At 36.8% G+C, this 16,464-nt stretch overlaps 1 protein-coding gene across 1 annotated transcript; it reads left to right on the top strand.

The window, feature by feature from the left end:
• Nucleotides 1-3,880: 3,880 nt before the first annotated feature.
• On the top strand, nucleotides 3,881-14,516 carry LOC140326692 (uncharacterized). The gene is made up of 6 exons (XM_072405527.1): nucleotides 3,881-3,933; nucleotides 7,509-7,577; nucleotides 7,675-7,713; nucleotides 8,119-8,157; nucleotides 9,143-9,439; nucleotides 10,354-14,516. The coding sequence occupies exons 1-6, from the start codon at nucleotides 3,925-3,927 to the stop codon at nucleotides 12,202-12,204; spliced, it is 2,304 nt and encodes a 767-aa protein (XP_072261628.1). The 5' UTR covers nucleotides 3,881-3,924; the 3' UTR covers nucleotides 12,205-14,516.
• Nucleotides 14,517-16,464: the final 1,948 nt, after the last annotated feature.

Below are 16,464 nucleotides of genomic sequence, written 5' to 3'. Positions count from 1 at the left end.
AATTAACTTACCTGTTTGATCACATTTTTTTTACATTCACCTGTCTTTGCTGTCTCTCGCAGTCTCCACCATCTTCTTCCAGTCCTTTTCCGTGTAGTAGCTCTTTTTACATTCACCTGTCTTTGCTGTCTCTCGCAGTCTCCACCATCTTCCTCCAGTCCTTTTCCGTGTAGTAGCTCGCTGCATGAGTTGATTCAGACCTGGTGGCCCCAGGGAATGCCTGAATACCCAACATATCCCAGCATCCTATATTAAGCTTTGCATGTGCAGTACAGCATTGCAAACAAGCAGGTAAGTATGTTTAATTGCAGATGGAACATCTGCCTTCTCACCCTTTTATTTGTGGAACTATGGTTCAACTTTAAGCATATTTGGTAATGTTGTATTGCACTAAAGCAGGCCCAAAAACTTCAAAAGACTATCAATGCACCACAACAGACCTAAGATCGGGTCGTACTTTTATTTTTTGAGTCAAACCACCACAATGCCTGACAATGTGTTCCTGTTGGTGTGGTGTGTTGTATTTATGTTGCTGTTCACAATTAGTTGCACATCAGTACATGTATGCATAAAACAGAAAAACTGTGATTTACTGCAAAGCATATGTTCATGCAAAGGTTGCTGGGGGTTCCTTGAGCAATGAGCAATTTGCGTTTCTCAGGTCAGTTCAAGGGACACCAGTGACATATTTGGCTATCTGTAGGAGTGGCATTCTTAGGCTACGTACACACGTGCAATAATTATCGTTGGAAACGAACGACCGTTCGTCCGATAATCGTTAATAAAAAAAGTGCACAATGACTGGCCAACAACGCAGATGAATAAGGAATGTTGCCGGAAGCTAACAACTGTCCTGGTGGATCTGATTGGACCACAATCATTTGCTATCTATTGTGTGTACGGTCGTTCAGTGATGGTGGATTGTTCTGTGATACACTTTGTCCTGTATATGTCACTTCCTGCATTGTTCAAACAATCGTATCTAGTGTGTACATTATTGGTGGATTATATTTGAACGATAGTATCGTTCCAGCAAATAATCATGCATAATCGTTGATCGGTTGTTAATCATTTGTTTTCTAATGATTACTTATTGCACATGTGTACATAGCCTTACTGATGACCAGCAATGTAAAAAGCATTCTTCCCACTGACTACCACATTAATCTACTGTGAGCTGTGAATATAGTAATTATATCAGGCATTCCTTAAGATCTGAATGTTATTTCAAAGGTTGCCCCATGTTTAAAAGGTCTAAAAAGGCTGATCTAAATGGACCCTTAACAGCTAAAGGAGGATTTGCAACATTCATTTTATTTGCTTACACCATTTAACAATATTTTTTGCTGTAACAATTTAAATGTTAAAACTTGAGTTGGTACTTAAAGTCTATCTATAAAAACTGCATGTCCACCAGTGACTGCTTTTCCCACATGGTTACAAAACAGAATGTGATATGGGTGACCCATTCCAGGGAAAGCTTGCACCATAAACATTGGTGTGCGTAAACTAGGCACAGGATTGAATATGCAGAATTTAATGTATACACATTAAAGTAGTGCTAATAAGGGTGACAACTTACTTTAAACATAAGCAATGGCTACTCCTATAAATTGTATATTTATTATATATATACAGTTAGGTCCATAAATATTTGGACAGAGACAACTTTTTTCTAATTTTGGTTCTGTACATTGCCACAAAATAAATTTTAAATGAAACAACTCAGATGCAGTTAAACTACAGACTTTCGGCTTTAATTCAGTGTGTTGAACAAAAAGATTGCATACAAATGTGAGGAACTAAAGCCTTTTTTTTGTACACAATTACTTCATTTCAGGGCCTCAAAAGTAATTGGACAATTGACTCAAAGGCTATTACATGGACTGGTATGGGCAATTCCTTCGTTATGTCATTACCAATTAAGCAGATAAAAGGCCTGGAGTTGATTTGAGGGGGGGTGTGCTTGCATGTTGAAGATTTTGCTGTGAACAGACAACATGCGGTGAAAGGAGCTCTCCATGCAGGTGAAACAAGCCATCCTTAAGCTGCAAAAACATAAAAAACTCATCCGAGAAATTGCTACAATATTAGGAGTGGCAAAATCTACAGTTTGGTACATCATGAGAAAGAAACAAAGCACTGGTGAACTCGGCAACGCCAAAAGACCTGGACATCCACGGAAGACAACAGTGGTGGATGATCGCAGAATCATTTCCATGGTGAAGAGAAACCCCTTCACAACAGCCAACCAAGTGAACAACACTCTCCAGGAGGAAGGCGTATCGATATCCAAGTCTACCATAAAGAGAAGACTGCATGAAAGTAAATACAGAGGGTGCACTGCAAGGTGCAAGCCACTCATAAGCCTCAAGAATAGAAAGGCTAGATTGGACTTTGCTAAAAACATCTAAAAAAGCCAGCACAGTTCTGGAAAAACATTCTTTGGACAGATGAAACCAAGATCAACCTTTACCACAATGATGGGAAGAACAAAGTATTGAGAAGGCGTGGAACAGCTCATGATCCAAAGCATACCACATCATCTGTAAAACATGGCGGAGGCAGTGTGATGGCTTGGGCGTGCATGGCTGCCATGGCACTGGGACACTAGTGTTTATCCATGATGTGACACAGGACGGAAGCAGCTGAATGAATTCTGAGGTGTTCAGAGACATACTGTCTGCTCAAATCCAGCTAAATGCAGTCACATTGATTGGGAGGCGTTTCATAATACAGATGGACAATGACCCAAAACATACAGCCAAAGCAACACAGGAGTTTATTAAAGCAAAGAAGTGGAATATTCTTGAATGGCCAAGTCGATCACCTGATCTGATCCCAATTGAGCATGCATTTCACTTGTTGAAGACTAAACTTCCGACAGAAAGGCCCACAAACAAACAGCAACCGAAAGCCGCTGCAGAAAAGGCCGGGCAGAGCATTAAAAAGGAGGAAACCCAGCATCTGGTGATGTCCATGGGTTCAAGCCTTCAGGCTGTCATTGCCAGCAAAGGGTTTTCAACCAAGTATTAGAAATGAACATTTTATCTTCAGCTTTTTTTAATTTGTCCAATTACTTTTGAGACCCTGAAATGAAATGATTGTGTAAAAAAAAGTCTTTAGTTCCTCTCATTTTATGCAATCTATTTGTTCAACCCACTGAATTAAAGCTGAAAGTCTGCAGTTCAACTGCATCTGAGTTGTTTCATTTAAAATTAACTGTGGTAATGTACAGAACCAAAATTAGAAAAAAAGTTGTCTCTGTCCAAATATTTATGGACTTAACTGTATATATACTAGTCTCTATAAGTCTCTATTGCTGATCCCATCTAAAAATAAGTCAAAGATTATTGAAAATGAACATTTTCCAGAAGAAAACACCAGCAGTGGAAGGATATATGTTTCTCACTTACTAGATTTCCTGTTGTGTTTATATATGGTAATGTTAGGTAAACTTATTTTATATGTTTCTATATTTTATATAATAGAAGACATTTAAATAATATCCTGACCTGACCTGTGCTATGCATTGAGCAGGAAATAGTTGTGACGTGTGTGATGTGTGTGACAGAATGTGCGTGGGTCTGTAGTGTTTTCTCTTACATACAGAATGTAGACAGGCAGACAGAAGCAATCCTCCAAATAAAGCTCAGACTGGTCATCTAATTAAGTGGAAGCTAGAACAGTTATTTGGAAACCACAAGTTTTAAAGCGGATGTTCACCTCTTAAACTGGTGGAAGTGTGGGTGTAATAGCGGAGACACCTTGTGGCATCACACAAGGCTTCCTAGCAGATGATTGGATGAAACATTTGCTGTTTACTGTTTAAATTCACTACATTCAGGAAAAGTTTTATTCACAATAGCAAGGAAAAATATCCAGATCACACAGCAGACTGTGGAGCAACTTCTAGTGGGATTTATGGCACAGGTAAATATTTTTGCCTAAGAAGCAATCTTTTCTCCTACAACTTGTAGAAATAATGAATATACAGATCCTCATGTGAAGTGTAATGAAACCTGAGCTGTAATATTTAAGGACAATATACTTATAACAAATGTGAATAGCACCTAGTATGAATTTTATTTCCATTTTCCTGTATAGCTTTTAGTATTATCAGCAATAAAGATGGAAAAATTATGGTCTTAGTCATATATTGGTACTATAGGGGTCACTATGTTTAGAGTAAAGTTATGTGGAACTGTACAGACAGCTGTGTGTACGGAATGCACTCATAGGTAGATGCATAAACAGAATGCCTTCACTGGGAACTATAGATACAATTATGTTTTCAAAATGCATTAATGGAAATCTATACATACAGCTGCAGAATGCACTCAGTATGTATAGGCCTAATAGTCTAAATTTTGTAAACTGTAAGAATTTTAACAGTTGGACTGTAGAAAAGAGGAAAATTGTTCACAGTGATAAACTCAGTGAAGGGACCCGTCAAGGTCACATAACAGTCTCTTCTTCAATCACAGAGTTCACTATATTAGGTTGAAATAACTTTTTGGAATACCATAGACTGCAAACTAAGGGTCAATATTTAATGAATAGGAAGACCAAGGTATTTGGAAAAACTATGAAATATATTAGACAGTGGAGAGCAGTATAAAAAGACCCCTATTGTCATTCTATTTCAGTTTACAGTTGTGTTTTACAGTATTCTAAAGCAAACAGGCTTAGCTCACTTGGCAAAGCCAATCAGGAACCTGTTTTTGGTTCAAAGGATATGCAAAGTTTTTTTTCCTGTGAAGAGAGAACAAGAAGTAAATGAAGTAGACTATAACCTAAGCTCTTGGCGTCACAGAACAATACTACACTAGTACTGCTTTTAGAACAATAGAACAGTATTATTAGAATATCAGATTTAGCTTTTCTAATTTTTGATTAGGCAGCGTTCTTTAAAAAAATCAAATCACTCAAATGTGGCCATCATTTGCCAGTTCAGGAAAGTAGTATAAGAGTGCACTAAATATTGCTTGTTTTTTTATCATCTACTTTTCTCCCCTATGTAAATCATTTTCAAACTAGTTTGCCACTCCAATATATCCCTGCCACAGCCAATTTTAGCTCTGAGTAGTGTTAAAGAGTTAGATCCAGTGTTGGTTTTCATTGGTAAATCCATGCTGTGTAGGTTTGCCCTCTCCATTTGTTTTGGTGATTTTTGTCTCCAAGACTGAAAGGGATGGGAAATCCAAAAAACTTACAGTTGTGCTTGGGATACCCCAACAGTTTTTTTTAGGAGGACTTCTCTTATCACTTTAAGGAGTTTAGTTATGATTTCCTGCTATGTCCCAGGTCAGGAGGTAAGGGAATAATTCTTTAAATCCAAACAAACCCCCAAAAAACTGCACTTAAAGCCTAATTGAATCTTCAGTATAAATCAGCCACACATATTCCAGGTGGATCACAACCCAAGGTGTTTAATGCAATACAGTTTGCTTTGTGATTAAAGCAGCCACAGTCTGGTAGAAGATCCTGCGTCCTGCATGTGCAGGTGGGACCCGTGCCCTCTGTTTCTGTGAACTTTGGTGGAAATGTTTGTTCACTTTTTGCCCTAGGGATGCTATAGATCGGTAAAAGGGTGGGTTTCCTACAGTAAGTCTCCCCAGTGGGAGGGACTGTTCTCTCCAATGGGGACCCAGACAGCAGGATCCAACACTTCTCTCATGATAATAAGGTTTTGCTTAAGGCTCAATTTATAAAACAGGGATTTGGACATTACCTCATGTAAATCTTCCAGGTCCATGTGGCAATGGCATTAATTGATTCCCATCAGGGGGAATGTCAGATTCCCTGTTTTTTAAATAGAGCCCCTAGAGATAAACATTAAATGATCCATATGCCACACCTTGTACATATCCATATATATAAAATTGGATGTATCTATGTGTGTATGTTCCACCATCACTCGAAAAAGGTATGTAGACATTTCAACCAATCTTGCTGACATATGACTGAGACTCACGTGAGTGCACTGCTGCTCTTTGTACAGTGCTGTGGTATATGTCAGAGCTTTATTTGGATGAAGCGCATGGAGACATTTCTACCAAACTTGCTATTTTCCACCATCACTAGCAAACGCATCAACACATTTCAACCAAACTTGCTAGACATATGACTCAGACTCATGTGAGTGCACCGCTGATCTTTGTACAGCGCTGTGGTATATATCAGAGGTAGATTTGCATGTATGTATATATGTATGTGTGTATGTATTGCTCAGTGACAGTGTGCCCTTTGCTTAACTCTATAGCTTTATTTGATTCCTTTTCCTGTATAATATAAGATTGCAATAAATATTTAACGGGCAACACCGAGTAATCACCTAGTATTTCATTAAAAATAACATAGGTATCTAAATAATTTCAGTAATTTTAATATATATGTAAGCTGGGTGATCCAGTATTGAAAACATTTGCTAACAAATACCAAATTACTTTTTAGAAATCCATTCCAGGTTTGGAGAGCTTTAATAAATGTCCAATGTGTTAGTATTAGTTTTCTTGTGTTAAATTGCTGTTTAAATCATCTTAAACGATCAAACTTTCTGAGCAGAATGACTCGTGACAGTGGTCACTGCCGTTGTCTCGATTAAATATAGTAAACATAAACAGCACTAAGAAAAGAATGCAGCTTCAACCACAAATTACAGCGCAGAAACAATTAGCTGGCTGCAACAAAGAGAGAGAAAAAAATAAAAGCCAATTTCTCAGAACACTTAACAACTAGGTTCTTATTTTAAGAGCACGTTACATGCAAAGTGGTGATGGTAACCTCCATGCTTTCAATGAAAACGTGTAATTTTTAAAGTCACACAAATTTAAAATAGTACTGGTATTAAGAACTTTGTGTGATGAATCCAAATACAGTACAGTGCTGGCAACCTTCTTCTGCGTTACACTATGGTGGCATACCGCATTATACTTACGCGTTTTACAAAAAAAAAAAAGACACATTTTTTCTATTGCAGTTATATAGCATAGTATATTTCATTTATGCTGTGCAGGTTTTTACTGGTTTATCCTCTAAACCTGCCCTGGTGACCATTACCACAGAAGCAGAAAGTTTATGGGAGATTCAGTATTTCTATTCATTACCTGTTGTACCTCCAATAAAAAAAGTGAAGGGAAATTATCAGGTAGCTGTAGATGGGGTAAAACAAAGAAATAAAGTTTGAAAAAACAGGAAGTTCCAATGTAATGCTCATAATGTCATATATTGGTGACCAACAATAAAACTCAGTGGGCAGTGATAGCACAACCTCTTCTTGCATCTTGCAAGCAATGTTCTTTTTCAGGTGCCAAAAGCATGACAAATGTAAAATTCTAAATGATATCCATAGCCACATATATAGAAGATCCAATCAGCTATGAAGCAAGTAAAGGCTGGATCTTCTCTTTAACACTAACAAAAAAATAAATGTATATAATATTGCAATGTATCTTCTTGCATATTACAACAAATACTAAAAACTGTATTATGTCATTTCTTTTAAGGTACATTGTGCATCAATGAAGAATATTGTATTGTGCATTTGCCTCATTAGCCTGGTTTTAGGCTACCCTGTAAGTTGAATTTATAAATAAATAATAAATAAACATTTCTGAAATATATTTATAATTTTTTACAAAAACTTTATTTAACTAAAATGTTTCTATACAGGTCCCTGACTCTCATTCTGACAGTTCACAAAATGTTGAGGTGAGATGACATTTAAAATTTATTTCTGGTTATGAACATCTAAAATTTGCTGTTCCTTATTTCCAAGCTTTCATCTCTTGCTGGTATCCATAATAACCATTTTGAGTCTACTTATTCTTGATCACTGGCTTTTCCGACATACTTGCCTTAACTGATGGTAGGGATCATGGAAATGATTATATGCTGGGCTGTAGTCGGACATCATTTTGAGTTTGGCATGCCAGCCATATGATGAAACAAGCTCCACCCTTTGTGTTATGTGATGTTCACTCTACAAGCTCAACTCTTTGTATTGTGTAGTTTCGGAGAGAATAGTGTCATCATCTTCTCATATGTATAAATGTATGTTAATGTATTTTGGAGTAATATTACTGAACATTAAAATATTTTTTCTAATTTATGCAGGGTGACAGTAGATCTTCACAATCAAGGAGCTCAGAACAGGTTAGTAATAATTCAATAAAAAAAAAGAATATTGGAGAACCAGAAGTAATCATTACATAAAACACATTTATGGAAGAGGCAATATGTCCCAGAGGCAGACAACCACAGCCGGGGAAAACCTTCAGAGCCTCCTGCTAAAATTTTTTTTTAATTTAGGTTTTAAGATGCAACCACATAAACATCTTTAGGCTTCTACTGCTTAGGCAAGGTCAAGGGAAAGAAGAATGTGGGGGTTTTTAGCCTTAATGTCCTTAAATTTCATTCTCGGGAGTTTAGAATAAGAACATCTCCCAAAGTACATTTGTCATTTACTGCCCTAGGAACCGGTACAAAGAAAAGGCAAAAAATCAGCTGTAACTAATTTTTGAAAAAAACATTATTTCTTTCATATTAGTTATTTTTTTCATTTTCTGTTATTTTAAAGGAAGAAAGACTCCCAAACTTTACCGGATACTTAAGAGTGGTTGAATCTTAAACTGACCATGTGCTAAACAATCTGTTTAGGTTTACCATGCTGTGTCAGGGTCTATCTTAACAAATTTTATTTATATCCAGTTAGCATCATTGTTGTTTTACATAGCTGTAACAGTGTAGCATCTTTACAGGGATTCTGTTTTATGGGTGACTTTAAGAATTCATACACTGTCAGTCATCCAATTCTGATCATTGTTTGGTATGATTAAGCTATTTCCTTTCTCCTAAGGAATTGAAAAAAGCATGTCTACTGGTTAGAAACTTTGTTTACATATATAATATTCTTGATGATATTCAACGATGCCAAATTATTTCCCCCTTCTTTAGTGGGTACTTATTGAAAGTTAGATCATCAGGGATAACTGTTTGCATGCCATATATATTATTTGTAGGCATTTCCAAGAAATGTCCTGTGTTTTTTGCATTTTGCAAGGAAAGACACACTATTTATTGCTACCATGTGTGTTTTACAATGCTTAAAGCTTTAATTTTTAATTTTAAATCATTTTAGCATGACTCAAGTGAGGAAACAGCTGTTGATCATCAAACAGATGAAGTTAGTGGTGGACTACATGAAGGCACTGTCGATTATATCTCAGCTCCTACTGACAGCATAGATATTGAAGAACAGTTGACAGGTGTTGATGATGGAGATAACCAAGAAAACCTTGAACCAGCTCACTCCAGTGAACACGGCAGACAGGAAGGTGATAAGGAGAGAGAATCCCCTGACCATGCTTCTGGAGAAGATGTTGATGATCATGATGAATCTGGCAGCCTTGAAGACACAATTGACAATATCCAACCTGTAAGTTCATTGTGTAAGACTGTTTTGGGAGAAAGTTAGACATGCAAATACATAGGTATACATAAGAGTGTAATAAAGAATTGAAAAAAAATCTTTTTTTAAATATGTTTTATATTAGCAAGGGCCATGATTGTACATGTACTTTTATATTTGCTGTTGTAGTTCTAGATATGTGATATGTATTGGGATTTGTAAATTTATAAACATGTCTTACAATAATTTATTTACATAGGCCTAAACGTAATCCCCAAACCTTAAATGTGCAAAGTAGTTAGAGCAGTGTTTCCCAACCTTTTAACATTGGGGAACCCATGACTTTCACCTTTTTGGGGAACCTCTTCCATATTTATTGTATCTACAGTTCACATTACATTGACTTAGTGGTCATTGGGAACAATGCCTCCTACACCGCTGGCCAGTGAAAAGGCTGCCACCCTTACAGATAGACAAAAACATCATTGGTGTCAGTGGTAGTAGACCTAAGAGGCACAAACTACTTATTGCTCAAGGAACCCCTAGCAACCTGTAGAGGAACCCCAGGGTTCCACGGAACCCTGGTTGAAAAACACTGAGTTAGAGTGTTAGAATAATGTGCTTTAAAGACACCCTGTCACTAAAATAAACAGCATGTACATGTAAAGAAGAAAGATCTGCAAAAAGAGACAAATAAAAAGTGAAAGTTGTGAAAGACCCAGTAGATGAACAATCCCGGAAGTGTCAGTCAGCCTGCAGTCTTTAGAAGACCACTTCTTACCAGTAGAGAGACTTTTGCAGGGCAGAAGAGGTTTTTTAATTCATGTTTCCCTGAAACTTTACCTTATGGGAAAAGGTCCCTTTATTATAAGGAATAAACCCTGTTAATACTGGTTATCTCCAATACTAAATGGATTATGATTTTTTTTTTTATTGCACAGGATGTTTCTGAAAGTGAAGGTCATCCAGAGAATGACATCAGTCGGTTAGATGTTGATCTCAGCAAAACAGATTTTGACGATAAACAAAAAGATGATGAAGATGAAGTCAATGGTACTGATGATGAAAATCAAGAATCAGATACCGATGATGGTGATGGTGAAGATGCTGAGGATGATGATGATGACTATGATGATGATGTAAGCATCAAAGCAGGAAACAGCAAAGAGGCCAATGAAGACTGTGGGTATGACAATGATGAAAATAACAAAGATAAAAAAATTCAAAATAACTTAATCAGCCAAGAGTATAGCTATGAATCCAATGCAGATAATATGCAAAATGATGACTCAAATGCATTAATGAACATTAACAGTGACCTTAGCAAGGCTGGTGGCAGTGCCTCAGTAGAGAAAAGTGACAAGGTAACAAAAGAGAAGAAGCAAGGATTGCAGAAGACTTCAAAAATTTCCAAAGGTTCAAAAGGCAAGGCAAGAAAAAACAAAAATGTGGGTGCATCTGACAACAGCAAATCTGTGGAGGTAAAGCAGGGGCCAGTAAAACATGAGAGCTTAGAAAAAAGAGATTCTAAAAAGCCAAGTAGCTTAGATACGGGGTTCCATAGTGCACAAGAGCATTCAAAGATTTTTGATAGTGTCTCAAAAGAAAAAATTGCTTCAAACGAAGAACTAAACTCACCAGAAGATGACAACTCACCAGAGGACCCCAACTCACCAGAAGATATTGACTCACCAGAAGACTCTGCAGAGGACACCCACTCACAAGAGGACTCCCACTCACAAGAGGACTCCCACTCACAAGAGGATACCAACACACTGACAGATATTCACACAGCAGAGGATAAACAATCACCAGAAGACACTCACTCACCAGAAGACACTCACTCACCAGAAGACACTCACTCACCAGAGGACACTCACTCACCAGAGGACACTCATTCTTCAGAGGACACTCACTCACCAGAGGACACTCGCTCATCAGAGGATACACAATCACCAGAGGACACTCACTCATCAGAGGACACTCACTCAAAGGAAGATGTGAATTTAAAAGCAGATGATGTGCAGTCTAAGCTCGGCACTAGTTTGTCAGCAGAACATTCAAGTCCTTCAAACGAAGATGTCACTCAATCCAAGGAGTCAAAAGAAGACACTACTAAGTCATTGGAAGATAGCACTGATTCAGATGAGGTTGTTAGTAAATCACAAGAAAATATCAGTGTGCTTAGTCATAGTAAGTCCAAAGAAATTTTGGTCATGAAAACAGACCATAAACAATCAACAGATAAGGGAAGCGAAAGTAAATCAGAGGAAGATGACCAATCCAAAGAAAATAAAAGTAAATCTACTGAAGATACAGAGAGCAAAGAAAATTCCAAAGATGTGTCAGCAAATGACAGCAAATCAGATGAATCTGATACCACATTAGAGCAAGTTGAAAGTAGTGAGTCAAAAGAGGACAGTAAGTCCAATAAATCTTTCGAACTGAGGTCTATTGTGCTAGGAAACAATACATTGTCTGACAGTAAATCTTCCAGCAAATCAGCAGAACTTAGCAGCAGTTCCAACGAGGACACAGATGAGGAACATGACTCAGACTCCACAGATGAGGATAACAAAGTTAGCACAACATCAGAGGAAGATGACAGCCAAGAAAGTCATTCTAAAGAGAGTGAGTCAGTTGAAGTAGAACATAGAAGTGAATCCAGTGAGTCAGAGGAAGAAAACAGTAGAGCTTCAGTAAGTTCCGAAATCGATAGCAGAAGATTAATGTTTGGTTTTTACAACAGGAAAGCAATTGGAAATGATAATGACTGTCAAGATGGTTATTAGCCTAAAGAATATTTAAAAGCAACAGTTACTAACAAGTACCGTCCACTGATTTGAATGTTGTTATTAAAATAAGGTGAAAGCACTGGTTTTATCATACAGCACAATTTAAGTAAAGTCATCATTCCCATGACAGGATGAGTAAAAAGCAACAAAACCATTTAATACCAAAAGAATACCTCACATGTTTTTTCCTGAAAACTATAAAACACTGGAAGAGTTATGCAATTATAGCCAAATTCTACCTGATCTGTTTTCCTTTTCAAATAGGTCAGAGATGCAATTACTAAAAATCTTTTTCACATTTTCAGAAGTAATTTAAAGACAAAGCAATTCGCAGCAAGAACAACCTGCAAATGCACATTGTGCAAAACTATCCCATAACAATAATGATTAGGTCCCTCATGTGATTACAACAAAAAGTGAAAAATGTATAGTTGTCATGTTTTTTTTACCGTGCATTCTTTCTGTCCTTTTACAAAGGATGCGTATACCAAAAAGAAACTTATAAAAACATAGAAAGACATAAAAAGCATCATCCAATACATTCTGGCCACCCTTGAAATGGTCCTCAATTATCAAAGTATGTGAATGTGAAATGTTTCATACAGCATGTATTGACCAAGATTGCCAATATTGTAGAATATTACACTGAAAAAATAAGTACATCAGTTGTTTCTGTAGGATAATTCTTTCTTCCGAGACATTGGTATATAAGAACGTATTTGTGGTGCAAAGAAGAAGCACTGTTCTTTGAATCACGTCTATGGTTTATAAAAGAGTTGTCTCTGTCAATTTTGAGTTAACATAACAGGAATGGAGGACAATTCTTCTGCATTGGGTAATAGATTCCAGTTGCTTACTTTGGTAAGTACATCCTCGGTAAACCTTGTTAATACCTGCAGCACAATCAGGCATTTAACAAAGAGAAACAGGGAGTCAGTGAGCACAGGGAAGAGGATGAGACCATCAAGAGTAGCAAGGTTGTAGAGCTAGCAATCATGTCAGGTCAGAAATAACATGAATATTTCTCAGGTGTCAGTATGGACAGACATGCACTTTTTTGTGGCTAAATACATCCAGACTTCACTTTTTTCACAAGAGGAGTTATGGAATAAGCTATTTATAAATGTATTAGTTTGCAGCCTCTTAGGTCACTGCAAGTGGTGAAAATGGTGATGAGATAAAATGCATGAGTATGAAATCTACCAGATAAGATGTTATATAAGAAAACCAGACCAGAATCAAAGACAAGATAAGGTGAGCAGATCAGGTCCTGTTAATACAGGGTGTAGTTATACAGGGTTATATGACCTGCTTCCCATAATGTATGTGTCTGCTTTTGGCAGCACCATGTTCACAGCACAATCAATTATATTATTTATTATTTTTATTGTAAAATGCATTTTAAAATTACATTTAGCAATTGGCTTCCCCACATTATATATAAACTCCATACCTTTATTGGCCACCATGATTTACATTTTAGTTTCTGATAAGAGCTTAGTGATGCCATATTTATAAAATGTAGCAGTTTTGGCAACAATAATTGTTTTCTTCCTTGTGGATTTCTGTACATTGTGAATTGAAGATTTGTTTGCAGTTAAAGTGTATTCAAACCAAATAACAAAAACTGAATATATGTTACAGCTCACGAGTCCTTAGATTTGCTGGCTGTGTCATTTTGGAGGCTAAAAGCATTTTCAGTATAAATGTACCTGTTGATCTTAGAAATACAGTGTTCTTGTCAATTCCTTTGAGACGAAAAGCAAGAACAATGTTATCTTTCTATATGAACTTTGCAATCCCGTCAGCTACCATGTAGAGAAGAGTAGCAAAGACAGACATGTTTGAAGTCCAGCCAACCAGTGGCAACCATCAATCCCTCTATAGATACAGAAGAGAAGCAAATATAGCCATCTAGGGACAGGAAGGGTGATATTTCATTGATTCCCAGGTCAAAATAAAGGGAAAAAATTAAATAAAGAATACAATGCAGGCATTTAATTTAAGGACTACTAGGCTGCAATATAATAGGTTTTTGTTTTTAGGTTTAAATTCGCAAAGTTGAAAAACCTACAACTAACTATTAGTAACATATATAATATTTAAAGTTGGATGAACATATTATATCACAATAATCATTTAGAAATTGAATAATGAAACATGTTTGTATAGTATCTGACTTTACTGACTTTTGCAAAACTGATGCCACTGTTTACTTAATGGAAAATGAATAAAGCTATGTACGTTAATTTATTAGTAAATTTTACTTTGTTATAAATAAATGGATATAAATAAATACTATGGTTATATTTCGTTTTCTGGCTATTTTTCATTTGTTCACTTTGTTATTATTTGTGTATAAAGTTATCACAGTCAGGTATTCCTTATGCATATTTTAGGAGGGAGTATAGGACAACACAAACTGATATTTATATTTATATCATGAACAAACATTAATAAATGTTGTAATGTAGCATTTACTCATAAAACCAATAGTTTTGTGACAATAAATATTTTGATTCTAAAACAAAAACATGTATTTATGTGCAATTAGTTTTTAATAGCAATTTTCAAAAATTACAAAATACAACAAAAAAGGAGAGCAATAAAATCTGGATAACAGGAAATGGTGAAGTGAATTCCCCAGTGTAAAATGGGACTTCCATTTAACAGAGCAACAAGATAAATAAAGGCCAAATGGCAAAAAATGAGACAGAGGCAGCATTTGAACAATATAAAATATTAGGGGAAAAAAGAACAATACTGACTAAAACGATTTTATCACAATAAACAGTATTTTGTGTTTGTGTAGGAAGCCATATTCCAAAAGTAAATTCACAAAAGCCATCAATAAATATTCATAAAAGCTTATGCTAACACTGAAGATCAATGCATATTGAACTATCTATTTAGAATAATAATATAGTGATATAGACATAGAGGAAATGAAAAAAAGGCGGGATTATGACAGAAGGATACAGGGAATGCCTACTGATATGACAACTACACTCCAACCACCTGTTTGAAATAATATCAGACGCACTGCTTTTCTGGAGAGAATGAGAGAACTCGGATGAAGGTTTAAAGTAGTCTCCCAGAGATCTGATGACATCGACTCAGGAATGTCCATCTGGATTCTCAGTCCCTAAATGCTGCATTACTGGAAGCCAAGAGGAGAGTGAATGCATGCTCCATACATGAAAGGCCAGATTTTTTAGGGTTTGGTGGGAGTGTTCTAAAAGCAGATGTCTCACAAGAAAGGACATGCAATAAGAAAGCTATTTATCCTTGCCTTGAAACATTACAACTTGATGCGATCTTCTGTCCAGCCTGGCTCAAAACAACAATGTGGACATGATGAAACATTTCATTTTTTTTTTCAGAAGAATTCTAACATTGCATATAGGCAGTCTGTCACATTGGCACCTTTTTCTTAACAGGAAATGCCTTGAATACAAAACATGATTACTGCCTAACTGAAGAGCAATGGTTAGACAGATTAGACGAAAGATTTAAAGTGATGTGGAATTTATAATATATAGCACTATGTACTGGCTGATGAAATGTAAAATATTGAACATGCAACAAAGTAGATTCATGGTGTTGTAGAGCTCATAACACGAGTTGGACAGCATGGGACAGTGAACATACAACTTAACCTTAAATATATAACATAGGACACAAAGAGTTGGCATTCAATATATGACATAATAAACACAGACACAGGGGCTAAAGACCTATGAGATTGTCTTAAGAAAGTCTTCCTTTATGTAGCCCCATTAGAATACAAAGTTCCTTTTCTTTTGGAAGAACAGAAGTTAGCAGTAGTGCTAGTAGTTTCAGTTGGGATGAACCCCTTACAGTATATGTACAGCACAGTGTATGGAGTAGGGCAATGTGGAACATATAACGTTCAGCACAGTGTAAAGATGTGGGTGGTGTGGAATATGGACTAGCAGTCGCCAACCAGTGGTCAGGGGAAAATTTTGGGGGTCCGCTGCTCTGGCCAGTGCACCCCCCAAGCGCGGTCAGAAGACGGACCCCGCTGGGGGGGTGCACCGGCCGGAGCCGCGGAACACGTCCCTGTACAAGTCCCAGGCTTAGGAAAGTGGGCAGGTTGTTTCCCTGGACATTACCCACCCATTCTCCCATCTAAGATCTGCAATGGGAGAGTGGGCGGGGCTATGTCACGATGACATCACTATGGGGGAGGTTTCTCCCTCTTTGCCTGACACCTGGCTCCCAGGGCATGCATGA

This window comes from Pyxicephalus adspersus, chromosome 3 (genome assembly GCF_032062135.1).
Source record: "Pyxicephalus adspersus chromosome 3, UCB_Pads_2.0, whole genome shotgun sequence".
NCBI lineage: Eukaryota > Metazoa > Chordata > Amphibia > Anura > Pyxicephalidae > Pyxicephalus > Pyxicephalus adspersus.
This window is presented reverse-complemented; position numbering and strand designations above follow the sequence as displayed.

Excerpts from the sequence above, each read along its gene's own strand:
- LOC140326692 (XM_072405527.1), top strand. Across the intron at positions 7,714-8,118 it reads ACAGTTCACAAAATGTTGAG|GGTGACAGTAGATCTTCACA; the intron begins GTGAGATGACAT and ends TAATTTATGCAG. Across the intron at positions 8,158-9,142 it reads AATCAAGGAGCTCAGAACAG|CATGACTCAAGTGAGGAAAC; the intron begins GTTAGTAATAAT and ends AAATCATTTTAG.